The sequence below is a fragment of the Eptatretus burgeri genome, chromosome 2 (genome assembly GCF_056783735.1).
Source record: "Eptatretus burgeri isolate ZD-2024b chromosome 2, Ebu_testis_v1, whole genome shotgun sequence".
Classification (NCBI taxonomy): domain Eukaryota; kingdom Metazoa; phylum Chordata; class Myxini; order Myxiniformes; family Myxinidae; genus Eptatretus; species Eptatretus burgeri.
Window position 1 is genome coordinate 48,494,371 of NC_140962.1, and position 19,640 is coordinate 48,514,010.

The 19,640-nt window shown below is 38.4% G+C and overlaps 1 protein-coding gene across 2 annotated transcripts in view; it reads right to left on the reverse strand.

Annotated features, from left to right (window-relative positions):
* ELOVL7 (ELOVL fatty acid elongase 7) overlaps nucleotides 1–19,640 on the reverse strand; it is a 79,237-nt gene that overhangs the window by 22,577 nt on the left and 37,020 nt on the right. For both annotated transcript variants that reach the window (XM_085869250.1, XM_085869251.1), the window contains exon 4: nucleotides 15,436–15,516. In XM_085869250.1, coding sequence (XP_085725376.1) covers nucleotides 15,436–15,516 — 81 coding nt within the window. The remainder of the gene's footprint in view (nucleotides 1–15,435; nucleotides 15,517–19,640) is intronic.

Consider the following 19,640-nt stretch of genomic DNA (forward strand, 5'->3'; position numbering starts at 1 on the left):
ATTATCTCTATCGGAAATATGAGTTTTATTTAACTTTCTGTAGAAACTTTCCCTTGAAGGAAGTTGTGTTTCGTTTAACTTCTCAAATGAATCAATATAGTAATACGGATATATTCCCTTTTGTGATAAGAGATCAATCTCTTCTTGATTTGAGACATGTGATTTAAGATTCGGGAATTTTTTAATATTTGATACCAAGTTAGATAATGGACTTGACATTAACTTGTATGTGTCAAGAAATCTGATATGGGTTATGGGGGATGTATGAATTGTTTTTGTGAATGAGATGTATTTTTGATGTGTTTGGAATGGCAGATATATCTCCAGATGTCTTTGAAAGTCCATTTATAAATAGATGTGTGTCATAGTGAGCATTGTTGTGAAGAAAGACAGGAATAAAGTTTGGAGGCTTGTAATTAAGATTGCAACGGGAATGAGCTGGACCTCTATATTTACCAGTGAGATGACAGTGATCCCTAATCTTGACGTCTCCCTCAATTTTCTCCTCACAAATATGACAGATACTGTTCTTTCTAAATTCCTTTTTCTCTCCCTTTGTTAATGACATTGGTTTGGAGGTTTTATCCATTATTTCTCTGAGTCTTGTACAGTCTTTTTCCAATTGTCTTACAAACTCTGAGGCATCTTCTCCTCCATAAAGTTCAAACTTGTTTTTTTCATCACCAACAGATGATTTGATATAATAACAGAAACCACAAGGAGTATGTTTTTGGAATGTATTTGTGTATGATTTATTTGGATTTGGAGAAACAGTCTATCTTTTTAGGTCATCTCTTCGAGCATGACCTAATAATATGGGTGTCGTGTCCTTCGATCCGTCCGTCCATTCACAATGAAGTTGAAGCGGGAGATCTGGTCATTAGTGATCCTGATAGAGGTCGATGAGACGTACACGATGCTCTGACTTTCAAGGTCACCGAAGGTCAAGGTCAAGGTCACGAGGCCTTTGAAGTTGCGAAAATGACGATTTTCAAATTCTATCTCTTCCGCCATTTCTCAAACGATCTTGAATTTGATTGTAGCATATGAATCTATGGGACAATATCTAAATGTGGTCAGGCCGGATTTTAGATATTCGCTTTCGTTTTCATGTCAAGTGACTTCAAAGCTGGCAAAAAATGCGAAAATGACGATTTTCAAAATCTATCTCCTCCTACATTTCTCAAGCGATCTTGAATTTGATTGTGGCATATGAATGTATGGGACAATATCTAAATTTGGTCAGGACGGATTTTCGAATTTCGCTTTCGTTTTTGCGTCACGTGACTTCAAAGTTTGCAAAAACTGCCCTACCTTCAGGAGGCTATATATTCTCTACTGGGCATGGTAAAAGTTAGTGAATGGTGTCATTGCAGAGCAGCTGACCTTGTATATTTATACATTTTCTGCCGAAGGTGTAAAAGTTTCAAAACCCGAAATGTAAACGTCGGCATTTATTTTCAAAATATAATTTCGTGCGCGCGCGCGCACGCGCCAAAATGCCGAGTCATCTTTAACCAAACTGTGCAGTTCGAGCTGTGCAGTAGAACTGCGCAGTAGTCTTCGGTCATAACTGAACATTGAGAACTTGTGGTATTATAGAGATGACCGTCACCCCCACACGGGGGTAATTTTCAAGGATACTTTAAAAATCAGCATGAATCACAAATGGATGTTTTATAGATTTGTTAAAATCTTTCAATGATATGTTTGAACCTGCTTTTGGGAAATTGATTTCGGTTGATTTATGATTACTACAATATTTCGAATGTTGATTTAATCGTTATTTTGTGTGAAAGGAGTTGAGACATCTCTTTCAAGGATACGTTTTACATTTTCTCTTATATAGTTGTGATTTGGTTAATCTTGAGAAATTTTTGATGAAAGCATTATGTGATTTTTCCTTTGAAGTAAAGTGGAGAAGGTCAACATGTGTTTCATCATTTTTATAGGTGTTTGAAATTTTTAATATCTGAACTTTGTTTGTATCCGTTAATCCATATACATTAACAGATGGATTATTCATTTTCTCAAATTTAGGAATATCTCTCAATGACATTGTTAACTTTAAATCTTTAACATTTAATGTATTCTCGTATTTCTTATAATGTTCAACCCTTTCAGGATTCCATTGTGGAGGATGTAAGTGAGCAAGAACAGACCATAGAAAACATTTATTATCTTTGTTTTGAATATTGACAACCGCTTTCTTAAGTTTTATCTCTTTTGGTAAATCAATACAAGAAGAAGCTTGAAGAGGATCTGATTTTAAGATGTGTATATTTAAAAAGATTATTTTTGTAATAGTAAATCCACGACCTACCACAGTGTTATCAACATCTTGTTCTTGTCTCTGGAGTTCATCGTAAACATCACATCTTACAAAATCTTGAAATGATGAGATTAAGTGAGGGTTTGTCCTCATTTTGGGAGTAGTTTCATCGTCTTGTCTTACCATTTTCAATTTTACTCCCATATAAAACTTAAAAGTTTTCATTTCACTTCATGTGTTTTTAATTATGGTTTCAATACTTTGTTTAACCATATCAACAGCTTACATGATTGAAGATGGTCCAGGGTCTTGAAAACGAAACAATCTTATTTTTATATTCCCGTTAAATGCCCCATCAGTGTTTTCAATGGAGAATTTAGCTTCCCTTTCTTCATTGTTCTTATGTTTGCGTGATTGAAGGTGTTTATTATTTTTAAAAATTTAAGAATATCATGATCACATCTATCACAATGTTTTGTTTCTTGGTCAAGTGGATATATTTGTCTGAAAATATTGAATGTGTGTTTGTTGGTTTGAAGGTGTTTTATATAATAAAACTTTGTTTCAAATAAAATGTTCTTGATGAAAATTTCGTTTAATTTATAGGTGAATCTGTGCTTAAAACCATTTTATCCTCCAACTTTTTTCCACTTAATAACTAGCGTTCAACTAGTGAACAACTAGTGTTCATGTTAATAAAGAATTTGATGAAATATTTAAAGAAAACGAAAATTTCCCTGGTGATCTTTACAATTCATTAAATGATATTTTCCAATAAATAAATGGATGTGAAAGAAAGAGCAAGAAGATTTAAGGAGCATCAAGAGTTGGTTTCAAAAGTTGTAAAACAACAGGAAGACATAAAGAAGAAACGCAGACAGAAACTAACGGGTGAAGAAGCATTTGAAAGAAAACAAGATAAATTTTTTAAACCACTTTTAAAAACTTCCCAATAAAAAATTGTTGATGTTTCCACAATTCCCACAATCGAATATACTCCGAAAAAACTTCAAACGTTCAAAGATTTCAGTCAAATGACGGAGGAAGAATTAGAGCGTTTCGGAGAATAAGAATATGATGATGAAGGATTATTTCAACAACTGGAAGATATTAATCAACCCCCTGATTATATTGTGAATGCTCTTCAAAACAATGAATATTCAGCAGATTAAAAAACCAAAGCAGGACTTATTCCAACAGAACAACCAGTAATATTTCATCTTGTTCAGGAAAAGGTATTGATATTTAATGATGAATTAAAGTTATTGAGTTCTGCTCAACACCCTGATTATTGTTTCTTCTCACAAAATATGGAAGACAACGTTCAACTGTGAGGGATGAATCAAAGTATTTTGATAAACCATTGGACAGGGAAAATAATGATGATAGAGTATATATTGATCTGCTGGACTCTCTTAATTATAGGGTTAGTATTTCTGGTAAAAGTAGGAAAAATGAGAAGGAGAAACACATTATTCAGGCTTTAAGTATCATTGGTTCAGGTATTAGTTTTCTTCCAAATGACCCATCGCAATTAGTTAATAGACTGTTATTGTTGTGAGGTAGTAAGAAGGCTGGAAATAATTGTTTTAATGAAGCATCAGCCATTTTAGACCAGTTGATGAACATGAAAATAATTAATAAATGCCAATACAAAGACATTTTATCTCATTAAATAAGATGAGAAGCACAATCCTTAGTTTTAATTTCACAACAAGCGACCACACATCTTCATTCCCATACCCACTACAACTTGACACAAAAAAGAATATAAGGCGTCTTTATTATCCATGGAAACTTATAATACCTTATTTAATATAACCAAGAAAATGACACGTTTAGTTATAATCCGGGTAGTGGATACAAAATGATAACAGTTTCACCTGGAGCATATGACATTTCTCAAATATCTTCCGAAATTGTTCGTCTTATGAAAGAACAGGGTGATGAACCAAAAAATATTGTTATAGATATTCAAAAACATACTTCAAAATCAACGATTAAACTTAAAAATAACTACAAGGTTGATTTCACAATTGATAATTCATTTAGAGAGTTATTGGGTTTTTGCTCAAAAAATATTGAAACGAATTGGACGTTTTGCAGTGATAATGTCATTCAAATATCCTCAGGAATAAATTCAGTGTTAATTCACTGTGATTTGATTGATGGTGCTTATAATGATGGAATAAGAACAAATACAATATTTTCATTCAGCGCATACTCAACCCGAATTGGTTATAAATTCAAGATGGAACCCAAAAATGTGGTTTATCTACCTCTGCCATGAAAAAACATATACAGTACAGAGTAAATTTTAGGATAACCGACCAAGATAATCGTATGATTTATTTTAATGGAGAAGTTATATCCATCAGAATTCACCTACGTGAAGTTTTCCAATAAATAAATACGATGGTTATTGTGAGGAAACACGAGTTGGGAAAATATAAAATAATTACAGGGGATAGGATGTTCCTTTCCCCATACTACAAGGGTGAAGGTATGTATCTTGGTCGAGGATACTATAAACCTAAGAGACAAAGGGGTGTCAGACATCAATTTAGAGGACATGGGATAATTGATACTCTAATGGGGATAGGTCAACGATTCTTAAACATAAACACCAAATTGGTTCAACTGCTTCTGCTATGGGAAATGTATCGGGTGCTAGAAAGAGTATAAAAGATGCCCAAAAGGAATCTCATAAATTACAAGCAATAAAAGAAATTAGGAAAGGCAAAACTCAGTTGTGTCCCCAAGAACGACAGAAAATAATTCAAATACATGGGTCAAGGTTCCAAAAGTTTTAACATCTTTTTTCCTCAATAAATACAAGTATGGAAGCAATTGATAGTATCTATGAATTGGATGATACCATTGTCATCTCAAACTCCACTAAAAAAGAAGATTACTTCAAGGTAAATGCAATAACTGGAACAGACTGGAATGCAAATGGTACAAAAAGTTTTGAAATAAATAATCAACAAACTTATTTGAATCTATCCGAAAAGTTTCTTGTTGTGTAAATTTACATTCACTAAAGCTGGGAATAACACAAACGCTACACTCGTAAATGATTTATTCTGGAAAATATTTGATGGTGTTCGTTTGTACATTGGAACACAAGAAGTTGAAGCAGTTGATTATGTCTCTGCTGCATCTGAAATGATGAAATTTACACTATATTCATTTGGTGATAGAATGGGAAAGGGGGCTGTCAAAGGTTTTATTCCTGATATGTCAACGGGAACAAACACAGACCCTGGATATAGTCAAAGGAAAGGAATGTTCATGATGATACAAAAGCAGGTAATAGTTTGACTCTGGCAGTTCCTCTTTAAGGAATATTTGGATTTTGTGATCATGATAAAGTTCTGTATGGTCTTAAAATTAGATTTCAACTACAAAGGAATGATAATGAAATAGATTACTTTTTGGTGTTGATAATGCTTTTGGTGATCAGAATAAATTTGTAATTGATGAAATGAGTTGGTATATTCGTGAATATACTCCTAATCTTAAAACAGAAGAGATGTTGCATAGAAGACTTAACTAAAAGAAACCACTCAATGTATCATATCTTAAAAGAAGATATCAACACGTTAAACTGTACCACACCACTTACATGTGGAATTTGTGTGTTCTGGAAGGAAAGCCATGATATCTGTGGATCATTTTTTGAAAAACCAGATGGTGATACTGCTACTGATAAGAATAATGCATTGAGTGATAATGCTTAGGTGAAACAACTTCATGTTTCTCTCGATGGAACATTTTATCCACAAGATAGATTGGAAATTAATTGGGAAAATAATGATTATGCTGAAGCATACGAAGTGTGTTCAAAAATATCCAACCTTAATTTTTCGTGCGAAAACAAATGAAGCTTGGGAGGCGTGGTTTGGTGCACGTATGTAGGCGATCCTTGTCCGTATGCGTGAATATTTTCCCGCCTGCAGAAGCTGTCAGTTGCCGACAGACCGCCGATGAGTGAGAAAGTGTAAGTGAGCGCCGTCGGATTTTCGTTTTTGATAAAATGACGGAAAAACTTGAACAACGCTACTGCATCAAATTTTGTGTAAAGCTTGGCAATTCCCAAGTGGGAACGATCCGCAAGATTCAACAGGCCTTCGAGAACGAAGCAATGTGCACCACACAGATAAAAGAGTGGTACAACCGCTTCAAAGATGGTCGCACATCATTGGAAAGTGAATCACGTTCTGGTAGGCCCTCAACATCCCAAAATGAGATAGTCATTGACCAAGTGAGGACCCTGCTGATACAGGATCATCAAATCACGATCAGAGAACTTGCAGACGAGGCGGGCATCAGCATTGGATCCGTTCATTCTATTGTGACTGAGGATTTGGGTTGAAGGAGAATCTCAGCGAAGTTCGTGCCAAAGCTGCTAACGATCGAGCAGAAGCAACTCCGTTTGGAGATCGCACAGGACATGCTGGAGACTGTGAACAGCGATCCCAACTTCTTCAACACAGTGATCACTGGCGATGAGACTACAGTGATCCGTCATGTTGTCAAAAACGAAAATCCGACGGCGCTCACTAACACTTCCTCACTCATCGGCGGTCTGTCGGCGACTGACAGCTTCTGCAGGCGGGAAAATATTCACGCATACAGATTCGGATCGCCTACATAGTGCACCAAACCACGCCTCCCTAGCTTCATTTGTTTACGCACGAAAAATTACGGTTGGATACTTTTTGAACACACCTCGTACAAGTCTTACCAAAAGGTTTGTGAAAGTAATGGAAATAAAGAACCTATTTTGGATTTGACAGCATTTAAAAGTTTGTATACAATCTACGCGTTTGACCTGAGTGCTCAAAAGGAAACTAAAGTCTAATCGAGTGGATACTTCCCTATACATTAAAAGAGGAGAGAATGAAGACGTTGATGCACATTGTTTGCTTTTGGAAGAAACAGAATTACAGATTAATACAGATAATGGTGTTATGATTAGTCTCGCATAATATTTTTGTTAAATAATTGAGTGGTAAAGTACCAACTGGGGTATATGTTAATCAAATCAATCTTCATAAATTATCTTGTGTTCAAAATCAAAAACCTTGTACGATTAACGTTAATACAATTCAGAGAAAAGGAGCAGTAAGAATTGATATTTTGCTCACAAGAGAACAGGTGAAAATCTTGAACGATACTGGCTCACTTAAAATTAAAATGTCAAAACCAATGTTGAAGAAATATTCAATAAGAGAGACGAGTGGAGGAATTCTCCCATTTCTAATTCCTTTATTTGCTGGTTTAAGTGCGGCTGGAGCATCGACGGGTGGTATTTCAGCAGTGGTGAAAGCTTCCAACGAAAGGAAGGCTCAACTTCGGGCTCAAAAATAATTGGAAAGACATAACAAAGAGTTGGAGAAACAAATTGGTGGAAGTGGTGTAATTGTATATTTTGCTGAAAAATTTGAAAGTCTGCCTGTAAAAGTGACATTGTTAGTTGGAGATATTCTTTCTTCTATATTTCCAAGTGGGAACGAGATATCCAAGGGAAATTTCTAATAATTTTTTTAATGACATTCATTTTAATCTAATATAAATGACTTATGTTGGTAAAGATGGTTCTATCTTTTGTGTATCCCAAGAACTGGATATTGATTTATCAAATTATTGCACAAAGGCACAGGCTGAACGACAGAAATATAGTATCACAAAAAATATTAATATGAAAAATGCTTATAAATTAATAAATTATCCAAGCCCGATTGACGCGAATGACTTGGTGAGATTAAGTGATTTATCACAATATATATCTTTAAATAAAACAGCTGTGTATTCCAAAGAAACAGAAGTGTTGATTTTATCTCCAGGTCATACAGAATTCACAGTTCCAATTCATATAAATTTTTATAAAGAAGGGCGTATTGTTTGTATGAGAATAGAACAATGGGGTATGATATGAATGATTTAGGGTATAATTGGTCATTTAAAATTGACCGAGAAGACCTGAAACAATTAAATCAGTCTTGTAAGGAAGAATATTATGCACTTGGTGCTGAGAATGAGTTTTGTGGAAGCACGATTCATAAATAACAAATAAAAGAATTCAATAATGGTTTTGCCCGAGTTGATATCATGAAAACACAAATAACAGGATGAAATATAATAAGTAAGGAAATACAAAATTATTTAACTATGGGAAAATGGGGAAGTGTTTCGTGTCATAATATTAATCTGTCATATATTTCTAATACATAAATGACAGCAAGAAGGCTTCAAGAAAATTATCATTTCTGTGTCCAAGCATACCTTCAAGAAAAGGTTATTCGGTATTTTAATAAATATGTTCTACAACATATGAATGAGGTATTTTCAATAAAAAAAATTGGTTTTATACTGATGGTAATGAACCAACAACTTTGGATTTAATTACAATGTTAAAAAATGAAAAAAATTATAAAGTTAAGAAAACGCAAGGCTCTTTTAGAAATTCAGAAGAAATCTTATTGGTTTCCTGTTGTAAAATTTTTATTTTGGATACAGGAATAACAAGAAATCCTGATGAATATATGTATGATATTCTATGGGGTGTAAGTAATTCAAGGATAGTAAAGGATGAGGAAGGAGTTGAAGAAACTGAGACAGAGGAGGAAAGAGAGAAGAGAGAGAAGGAGGAAAGAGAGAAGGAGGAAAGAGAGAAGGAGGAAAGAGAGAAGAGAGAGAGAGAGAGAAGGAGGAAAGAGAAAGATAAGGAGGAAAGAGAGAATAAATATAAAAATATGGAAACCAGTGAGATTAAAATTAAAAAAAGATTGGGGGTATTACAGATAATAAATAAATCTCAACACACCGAATTGGCAAGTCTCTTAGAGGAAAACAAAGAATTGACAAGTCTCTTAGAAATATTTTTGACAAGACTATTAACATCGTTTTCAGGGAGAAGATATAAACGAGAAAGTGGAGATAAAGATTACATTATTGATGATGTTGGTGTGATTGACATTGATTAAAGTTTTTCATTTTTTTCTTAAATAAATGGAGGAGAGAGTGAAGACATTTCTGAGGATTCTTTATGTTTTAAAAATTAAGATTCAAATGTGCATGTTGGAAACTAAAAAGGTTTTAGCACTCTGCAGGAATTTTTCTCATAAATAAATGAGTTATTCTCAAATGTAAAAAGAAAACTAATACTAAAAATATCTCATATTGTAAAAGTAAAAATAATAGGGTTATACAAAAAGGTACATGTTCGGTGTGTGGCTCAAAAAAAGAGTCAATTCCCAAAACACAAACATGGAGGAGATATACAAAAGTTTTTATCAGGAAGTAAATTTACAACTACTGGAATACCAGGGGAATTACATCTATCAGGGTATTCTTTCTGTGGTCCAGGAACAAACTTGGATAAAAGATTAGATGAGGCAGACAATCCTAAACAATGGAGTAAACCCATCAATCGGGTTGATGAAGTGTGCATGAAACACGATATTGATTATGGGAATACCACAACTTTAGAAGAAAAGCATGAAGCTGATAGAGAAATGTTGTATAATTTGTCTCTGATACAAAATCCAACCTTGAGAGAAAAAGTTGATCAGAACATGAAAGTAAAAATATGTTTAACTTCGGTCTGGGTTTCAAGCCTTTATATAGAAAGACTGGTGAGTATGGTTTCCTTTGGAAATTCCCTGGTCAACAACAGGAAAGCCTTGTGAGTCAGAGATTAGCTGGATATGATGTAAGAGTAGGTGGTCCTCACAAAAGAGGATGGGGCTTAGTAAAAGTGGGTGGGGCTTAGGAAAAGTGGGCGGAGCTCAGGGAAAGTGGATGTGGTTTATGAAAAGCGGGTGCGGAAAAAGAAAAAGTGGGCGTGGCTTATGGAAAAGTGGCAGGGCTTATGAAAAAGTGGGCGTGGCTTATGAAAAATTATATGTGGTTCAGGAGGTGGTCAAACAAGAGCATTAAGAGAAATTTATCATTTTATTTCTGCCCAACAAAGACACATAAACCAACAACTAAGTTCTAAAATAATATTTGTGAATATACTCGATGGTGATGAATGTAATCGGAAAATAAATTTATTACCTCGAATAGAACATGAACAAATATTCATTGGATCACTCTGAGTGGAATGAAAATATAAAAGGAAATCAATAAGTCTCAGTTTCACATGTGCTCAATGGGGCAGAGATCACTATCCTATTTGACCTGATGGACTGAGTCAGAGGGGGCAGGGGTGGGGGGGGGATCATTCTCCTATTTTGGGTTTTTTGGGCGTTGAGACAGTCTCAATTTAACATGAGCTTGTATGGGAGGGGGAGAAAATCAGTCTCAATTTAACATTAGTTTGTATGGGAGAGGGAGAAAATCATTCTCCTGTTTAAGGTTTTTTTTTAGGGGTTGTCAGAGAGTTCCCCTATTAATTTGTATGGAAGGGGGAGGAATCAGTCTCCTGTTTTGGGTTTTTCCAGGGTTAATTCAGAGAGTTTTCCCCCTTTTCCCCATTCATTTGCATGGATGCCTCAGATGCCTTGGAAGAACACAATGAGCAAATTCCCCTGTAACAACGAGAATAACTTGACCACAGGTGATGCTCCAGCCCCTCACAGATTCGTCGCACATCGGTCTTGTTGTCCACCATCAATGCACATACAGTTTTACACCTCAGCTCCCTGAACAGCTCAGCTCTGCCATTCAGCCTGGCCCTGCGACTCTGGGCAATGGTATCCAGTGTCCCCTGAGAGGCAAAATTCTTCTTCGCGCTACAGTGAGTTCCAAGACATTGACCGGCAACATCAAGGACAGTGGTCTTGAAGGCACTCTACAACTCTTCAGGACCCCTCAAAGCACCCAGACCCCCCAAATCTCCACTCTAAGCACAACTGAGCACTCCAGTAGACCCTGCAGTTCTGGATCATCCTCCAGCGACTATCTACGAGCACATGGTCAATCTCCTTTGCCATCCCGCCAGCGTTGGAATACCAAGTCCAGTGATGAGCTTGTGGGTGCTGAAACCATGAACCAGCCAACCTAAGTCCATGACTTCTTGCAAAGGGAATGAACATAGTGCAATTCTGGTTCACAGTTCCAGACTCATGGGTACCAACATATGTCTCATAACCATCCCTATCTGTTCTAGTCGATGCATTGAAATCCCCCAAGACCAGAAGTCTATCTGGCCTGGGGCACTGATCAAACACAGACTCGAGCGTGACAAAGAATGCGTCCTTCACGGTGAGATCACTCGCCTCAGTCGGAGCATATGCAGAGACCAGGGAAATGACACCCAAGGAGTGACGAATCCTTAGTCTCATAATACTCATTGACTGGTGTTACCTCAATTATCATTGGACTCAGCTTATTGGACACAGCTACAGCAACTCCTTGGGCATGGTAACCATCAGAGTGACCAGACCAAGAGTAGAAGTAACCACCCACCATGATCTCACTGCAATCCGTTCTCAGAATATCAGAGAGTGCTGCAATACCGATGTCGAAATGCTTGAGCTCAGACAATAACAGAGACAGCTGATCATCCACCCTTTGGGATCAGACATTCCAGGCTCCCACCTGAAGGGACCGCCTCAGGTTAACCCAAGGAGACCACCGTCTGGTGGACGATATCTCAGCACGACCCCAACACACTCTCCTGCAATCTGACCCGGGAATGTTTCCCCGTGGTTTCCCTCCTATCATCAAAGATTGGGGGTCCCGAAGGCTTTGCCCCAATCCTGTCATCCGGTGAGCTGCCCTGGGAAGGGCAGCTGCACAGGAGGTACTCCCACGGAGTGGATTTTCAGGGGTTTTTTTTAATGCTTTTGGAATGTTTTGCGGGATGAAGGATTTTACGGTGGCCGGAGTGCAAATCCTGCCACCAACCTCCCAATCAAAAGTAACCCAACTGCAGGAGGACGTCCTGACGTCCATACACTAGTATTTTGTATGTCAGATCTAATCTGACCTGACCTGACCTGACTATACTTTATGATATACACTTGTATTAAAGCTATTCTATCAAACTTCAACCAACACATCCAGATATGCAGCAACTGTACAATCATTACCACTAATGTTTGTAATCAGGTCATCTGGATAAATCTTGTGAAGCTGCCTCTCAAAAAAAAATTATAGTTAACCACAGAAATATCATCTTTATAATGACATGTATGAGATAATTTGTAAGCTAATCCTAATTTTTTTTTCTCCTTCATCAGTTTCTGCATGAATGAAAATTCACAGAAAATATGAAAAATGTCTGCTAGTAGGGGGCTGCAATTCCCATCCATGGGAATACCTTTAACCTGTTTAAACTTTATCCGACAAAAAGACACAAAAGTATTAAATTAAATTAAATTAACAGCATCCTCAAACTTCTGCTTCTTAAAACAATGAAAACTTGAGAATTAATTTTTTTTTATAAAAGAATGCCTGACAAACCAGACACATAAAAACTTATTAAAAGAGTTAAAAACCTTGTCAATCACTTTGAAGAGTGAATCCTCCACCAGTGCTGAATCCACATTCAAAAATAAAGTTGAAAAATCAAAAACTTCAACCGACTTGATATTGAGGCATCTAATCCTATCTAAGAACTCTAAAGAAAAAGTGTTAATACCTTAAATCTTCTCAATTGCTAAAAAAAAAAGTCCTGAACTGTTCCCAAACAACTTGTAAGCCTGAGTTAACGACAACCAATAACTGTTTGCTGGAACATTGCCTGGCACCCACGATAAACCTATACTTGTACGGGTTCTTATGAAGCTTAGGAATCCAGAAAAGTCGAGGAATACAAAGATAATATCTTGGAGCAACTTATGACAAGGAACATAGTGCTATTTCCTATACGATTGAAAATAACTGTTTCAATGCCTAACTAATAAACGAGGTGCAACAAAAGTATTTGGAAAATTGGTGAGGGGGGAGGGGGGGTGTTGAACCAACAGCAGGGTAGAAGGACAAAATAGGAGACCTGGAAGAGGTGGAGAAGAATGAGAGCAAGGGGAGAGAGAGGAGGACACAGCGGTTGAACAAGCTGTATACAGGTGCAAACTTTCTATCATGAAGGCTTAGTTAAGGCCCTGTCACACCTTAACGATTTAGCCAGCGTATGCCTGACGTATGCAAAATTTGACTAAAACGCTGGCACACGTCGAATACGTTATGGGTATGTTTGTATACGTTAGGAGCACGCTGGCATACGTCGTAGTACACTGGCTTTTTTTCGTAGTACGCTGGCATACGTCGTAGTACGCCGAGGTGTTAGACAAATTTTCCATGCTTGAAATTTTTCAACGTATGCCAGCGTATGACTCGCACGTTCCGCATACGCTTGGCCATAAGTTGTACGCACGTTACGCGATCGTTGACACACGTTACTTGTAAGTTACTCATAAGTCGAAACACGTTGAGGAAATGTTTAGCGTACCCGAAACTTATTTCTAACCTATGAGTAACGTGTTGTAGCCACGTTACGCGATCGTTGACACACGTCGTCACACGTTACTCATAAGTCGAAACACGTCGACGTAATGGTTAGCGTCAGTGTTCCAGACTCCCTGTTTTTTTTTGTTTTTTTTTCTTCGGCGTGACGGTGATGTTGACACTTCGATTTCTCGTGCGGTTATGATATAATATAATTAATAGGCTGCCGCTCAACAATTTAAATCATAACCGCACTAGAAATCGAAGTGTCAACATCACCGTCGTACCGAAGAAAAAAAAAAACCAGGGAGTCTGGAACACTGATGCTAACGATTATGTCGACGTGTTTCGACTTATGAGTAACGTACAAGTAACGTGTGTCGACGTGTGTCAACGATCGCGTAACGTGCCGACAACTTATGCCAGCATATGCGGAATGTGTGTCATATGCAGAGTACGTCGAGAAATTTTCAACATGCTGAAAATTTCTCCACGTACTCGGCGTATGACGACGTATGCCAGCGTACTATGACGTATGCCAGTGTGCTCTCAACGTATACAAAACTTACCCACAACGTATTCGACGTGTGCCAGCTTGGTTCGGCTAATTTTTCATACGTCGGCATACGCTGGCTAAAACGTCAAGGTGTGACAGCGGCTTCACACTTCAATGTCTAGTGCGGTTGTGATTTGAATCGTCGAGCCGCAGCCTATGAATAGCCTGCGCCACGTGATCGTTGGCGATACGCTGCCACGCTATGCATAAGTTAGACTATCGTTGGGCATAGGTTGTGAATACCGACAACACGCTCAGCATTCGTTGGTATAAGTTATCTATATGTGATTGAAACATTCTGTGTACATTGCTAATATGTTATGCATACGTCCAACACGTTATTATACGCCCAAAACTTTAAAAAACATCAATACTTCAGCGTACGCCAGGGTTTTACATACATTTTGATACCTTGCCATACGCTGGCTAAACCGTCAAGGTGTGACAGCCCCTTAAGCAGTTGAGGTAAAGCTCATTGTATACTGCATACTATCAGTTAAGCACAAAATAACTCCACAAAGAAAATAGAATAAACTAGAAGGGCACTCTTTGACGTCGCCAGATATGCCTGCACCGACATTATTACATCATTATAGATACTGATATGGTATTTAAAATATTAAATAATTCTGGCTGCCTGACCATGCGTCTGATCATGTTGAAATTTAAGACATATATTCCCCATGACTACAAGATCATAACTCTGGCATTTCACGTCGATCGATGAAGCGGTTTAAGAGAGATTAAAAAAAAAAAGATTTTCATTCAATCCAATATGGCTGCGGGACCATGTGACATCCCCCCCCCCCCCCACCCAATAGAGTCGAGCAAGAAGTCTCTTGCCAAGCTGTTAGTTTTGCCAACAGTTTTGTGCATAAATCAATCAAAGAGAAATTACCATCAATCAAATGTTCCTGCTTTACAATTAAAAATGATTTTGCTTTTGTGGCATGGAGCAATTTTCATCCCCAAAATCACCCAAAGAAAAATAAATGGCTGACTCTCCTGGCATTCTCGCCAGTAAATGAAGCCAACCCTCCTCCCTCATTACAAAATGTATAATCTCAGAGATGGAAGATCATTATTCCAATTTAAAACATGGCAAGTAAAACCATTCCAAAAGGCTATTGTTATGTATTCACCACTGTTTCTGCATGACTGTACCCACAGGTTGCATAAAACAGTCATGACAATGACAACTCACCCGGACTGCTTTGGGCGAATTTGAGTAGTCCACGAGTTCACAGCCATAAGAGTAACTCGTACCCCAGCCAGACAGCGTGAACTAAAAGCAACAAGAATACAAGTGCACATCACATTCAAAATAATTTTCAATTAACAGAGGCTACATCTGTGCTGGAGATCAAATTCATTTTAAAGACCATAATAAGCAGCAAGAAAAGCGTTCACGATGACAGACATCTCGTCTGTTTAGGCAACTGGTAGGCGTCGCAAAAGAACGAGATCCATGCATCTGGGTAGTCTGACATTTTAACACAATAGAAATACAAATCAGCAGTTTTAAAAATAAAACCCTGAAATAATCCTCACCTTGCTTATCAATGGAAGAGCTGACTAAACATCCTAGAGAGCAACACGAACCTGCCTATACAGTAATCAAGTTCGGGGGCGTTGAAAAAGTTTTGCAGCTCATATATGCATATACAAGACAACTTTTAACCTTTATTTATTGATGGAATCATACATTCTCTTAACACACTGACCCCACATGTTCTTCAAACTATAGCAATGCTCTGATAATACAACCACTAATTATATCAATGATCGACTTCGGAATTATCACCTTAAAACCGTTTCCCATTTCAGCTGAGATTTCAGATGTGGAAACAAATAATACTCACTTTAAGCCAAGTCTGCACATTGTTGTGCAGCAGCTAGAACACCACACATCACCATCGGCCGCCATTTTTCTGGGATGGCTTTATACAGCCTGACCAGCAAGTCAGCATAATATTGACCAGTAATTGTAGTTTTGTGCAGCATGTAATCGATCAACAGTACCCCTTTTGAACACCACAGGGCGTTGGCCACATCATGCCGGCTAAGGACTGGGTGTGGAACTTTGGGGGTGGATATGCCCGGTGCTTCCACAGCATCAATTCAGTCTCGGTTTCAAGGTCCCAGTGCTGAACTGATATCTCATCTCCAGTAACCAGACGTCATAAAAACTTCATTGAATTTCCGTTAAAGAGCTCCAGTGACTCTTTCCTGGTCTGCAATCTCTGGTAGCGATCGTGTGAGCTCAGGTTTCGAAGCACTGATCTGGAAGAAACCTCTACGTGCCAAGATGTTTAACGATAATGATGTCATTGCTTTTAACAACCAGAGTTGGAGTCAAAGCCACCCAATGCTCGCCTGTTTATACATTTATCGTTTTTAAAAGACTAGTCTAATAATTAATATTTTTTATAAAGCATTGCAGTGAAGTCTGATCCAAATAATTTTGAAGCAATATATGTATTTGTATATTGTAATCAGTAACAAGAGCGCAAGTGGGCACAATATATGCCCGAACTAGAAGGAATATACAGAATTGTGCTACTCCATGGAAAACAGCAACCTGGTTGCCATGGCAACCTCTTTAGATGACGAACGTATGTCGCGACACACCGTCTCCACAGTCTGTACCTATGTACCAAATATGAAACGTGAAAGTTGAAAACTTTGGGAGTTAGAGTGCGGACAGGAACGGACGGACAGACAGACAGACAGACAGACGGACGGACGGCATCACATAATACGCCCCGATATATATATATATATATATATATATATATATATATATATATATATATATATATATATATATATATATATATATATATATATATATATATATATATATATATATATATGTTGTTGTTAGTCTTTCGGCTGCTCCCGTTAGGGGTCGCCACAGCGGATCATCCGTTATGATCCGCATACTGATTTGGCAGAGGTTTTTTTACGCCGGATGCCCTTCCTGACGCAACCCTGGTCGCCTCTTACGACACAGGGATATGGATTGGGTTTCGCCATGATTCCAGGCTGCCCTACACCCTCTCATAGCGCGGCCCAGTGCAGAGCACCCGTCCTCAAGCGATCCTCCAACCCAAGCCTCCGAGTAGCCGGATTACAGGCGCACGCCACTACGCCTGGTATATATATATATATATATATATATATATATATATATATATATATATATATATATATATATATATATATATATATATATATATATCGGGCGTATAAAATATAGTGTGGTAGATAAAAACATTAGAAAGGAAAAAATAACTTGCACCAAAAACTTTAACATTTTCATGCTCAAGCTGACGCTCATGCCGGGGGAATCGCTATAGCTCTCTGTTCTTCGAACAGGTGAGCTAAAAATGTCAAACTTTTCTTCAAGGTTCTGCAACCTTGATTAGACATAATTACATAAAGTACTGATGAGACATCAGACCACGCTTTCCATCGCAGAGATTGTTTCTGGACTGGTGAAATCTGAAGGTCATCGAGACCTGCGCTAATCTTTAATCAATTCTCTGCCACATTGAAAACTCCTTTGCCATCTCCCAACACAACAACCACCACACATACATGAATTTACTTTGCCGTGCATCCTTCCTTGTACAAAAACTTGATGACTGCATATTGCTCCATCCATCATTCAATGGAGATTACAAAACAACATTAATCATCCACCAATGGCAGCAGACATGCAGGGTGGTGCAAAAGTCATGCCCACAGGGTATATAATAGCACATGTTCAAATTGCTGGTTCAAACATACATATTATATATACTTATACATTATACATATAGAGTAAGTCCTCGCTACTGGGAAGTTCGCATATCGTAGTTTCGATTTTTTGTAATTTAGTTTTAATGACCAATTATTCAATTATCGCAAACATTTTATGCCTATCGTAATGTCATTGCAAGGAAAAACGCAAAAAAAAACTTTCAAACTGCCTGCAACAAACAACAATCACACAGGATGCGCATAAACACACTTTCACTTTACTGCTTATGTACTGTACGCTGGTCTGTATTCTCTTCACGCTCGCCTGCATACCTTCCAGTATGAATCCCAAGCGACCCGCAAGTCTTTTGCCGAGCACACCTCGTTTCAAGAGACAACAAAAGGCTGTCACATTGAAGGTGAAATTGGATATAATTAAAAGACATGAACGAGGTGAAGGGACAACGGAAATTGGCCGCGCGCATGCAATCGCTGCATCGACTGTACATTCGATCGTTCAAAGTTCGGCAAAGATAAAGAAAATATCACAGATTGCGACCAGTTTGAGTGCAACGACACTAACGAGAATGAGAGATGGTGCCATGCACAACATGGAGCATTTATTATGTGTGTGGCTAGAAGATCAAACTAAACGTCGCATGCCTTTATCTTTGAGGGGGCGCTCTTGCGCCGCCACTCACACTACGACCTCTGGGTCTGGTTGTGGGGGATGGTCAACCTCCAACCATGGGTTCATCTACACCATTACCACTACCCACCTGCCTCAGCTCGTCTTGGTTCAGCATGTCGCGTGTTGGGAACAAAATTTAATATCGCTCGCAATTTGGGGAAACGTGGGGGTTCGCTCCCTACACCCCTGGCCCGAATCCGTGAATTTTGTGGTGACGGAGGGGTTCGAATTCCGCTCCTGAACACCAATGTTGCGGGGCTGGGTATCGGCTGCGAGCATGACCGCTAGATGGAGCAGTAGAGTTGGCTCGACCGATCGCCCGGAATTTAGATCGTACCTTTTCGGAAAACTCCGAAAAAGTACGGGTCCCTTATCGGACCGTGAAGCGTCAATATTTCTGCCACGTGGTACAGGGTAATTCGCCAATTTTCAAAATACCGAGGTTTCCATGTGGCGATTTACCGAGTCTCCACACCCTCGACGGCACCCATACGGAACGAGCCGCTTAGCATACTCGAACCGTGTGGGATCCGTGCGGTTTATCGCCGAGGTCCGTCGGTCCGAATGTCCCATTACAGCGGCAACAGCCTGGCTAATTTTCCAAAATGCAGCACATTAAGCCAATGGAGGAAAGGACATGAACGAGCAGATACATTTCACAAATGGGGATGTTTATTTACAATAATAATTGGGGAACGAGGGAAGCACGCAAGAGCAGAGTTAAATCGATTAAAAGAAATGCACGTATATACAGCGCGGCACTTATACAATTCACTACTTAACTGACTGGCGCCACAAACACACATACGCACACACCCAAAGAATCGGACCAAAATGGTCTTTATTGAGGCCTGTCTCGGACCTGTCCGCCTTGTGCGGTCTTCAAGGACCAGGTCCTCGGGGCAGAACTGGACCCGCAGCACGATCCAGATGCCCTCACGACCGGGCTCCAGGCGAACGAAGTCGGCAGG